General features: G+C 51.3%; 1 protein-coding gene across 1 annotated transcript in view; it reads right to left on the reverse strand.

Moving 5' to 3' along the window:
• The window catches only part of LOC104395697 (gastrula zinc finger protein XlCGF52.1-like), a 1,220-nt gene extending 933 nt beyond the window's left edge, over window positions 1-287 (reverse strand). The window contains 1 exon segment of the mRNA XM_010005427.1: window positions 3-287. Within this exon segment, the coding sequence (XP_010003729.1) occupies window positions 3-287 (285 nt within the window).
• Window positions 288-743: the final 456 nt, after the last annotated feature.

Below are 743 nucleotides of genomic sequence, written 5' to 3' on the forward strand. Positions count from 1 at the left end.
GTGTAGGGACGTTCACCCGTGTGGATTTGCTGGTGCCGGTTTAGTCGGTATTTACGGAAGTAACTCTTCCCACACTCCAGGCACCTGAAGGGTCTCTCCCCTCTGTGCATTCGCTGGTGCCGGGTTAAATAGAAGTTGTGAGTAAAACCCTTCCCGCACTCCTGACACCTGAAGGGTCTCTCATCTGTGTGGATTAGCTGGTGCTGGGTGAAACTTGATCTTCTCTTAAAAGTTTTCTCACAGTCATGGCAGTTGTAGGACATGGCACCGGGTATTTGTGTCACCATGGGTCCAGACACGAGGTGGCTCCAACAGGGCAACACCTATAGGGCCTTTTGTGTCTATGAATGACTGGAGATGGGCTGGTAGGATCCTGACCCTTCCCAGGGTTCCTCACCAACAGCAAGGTCTCCAACATGGATTGGAGGATGTTTCACCAATGTTGAGCCATGACCAAAAGCTCTCCTGCACTCAGGGCACATGGATGGATCCTCCAATGGGTCGATAAAGCTGCATTTTGGTTCAAGCTGTGGCTGCCCTCGGGGCACTTCCAGGGTTTTCAGTGGTGTGGGGATCACATCACACTCACTCTGGAAGAAAATGGTGTGCAAGGTGAAATGTGGGTTTACCCATGGTGTTGGACACCCCCCCAACACATAGACATTTAACTGGGTTGTAGGGACAAAACTGGCAACTCAAAACACTGAGTTGGGGGGACACTGGATGCAGGGTCTTTGTAGAGT

Source organism: Chaetura pelagica, unplaced genomic scaffold, assembly GCF_000747805.2.
Source record: "Chaetura pelagica isolate M959 unplaced genomic scaffold, ChaPel_1.0 scaffold1489, whole genome shotgun sequence".
In the NCBI taxonomy this organism is placed as follows: domain Eukaryota; kingdom Metazoa; phylum Chordata; class Aves; order Apodiformes; family Apodidae; genus Chaetura; species Chaetura pelagica.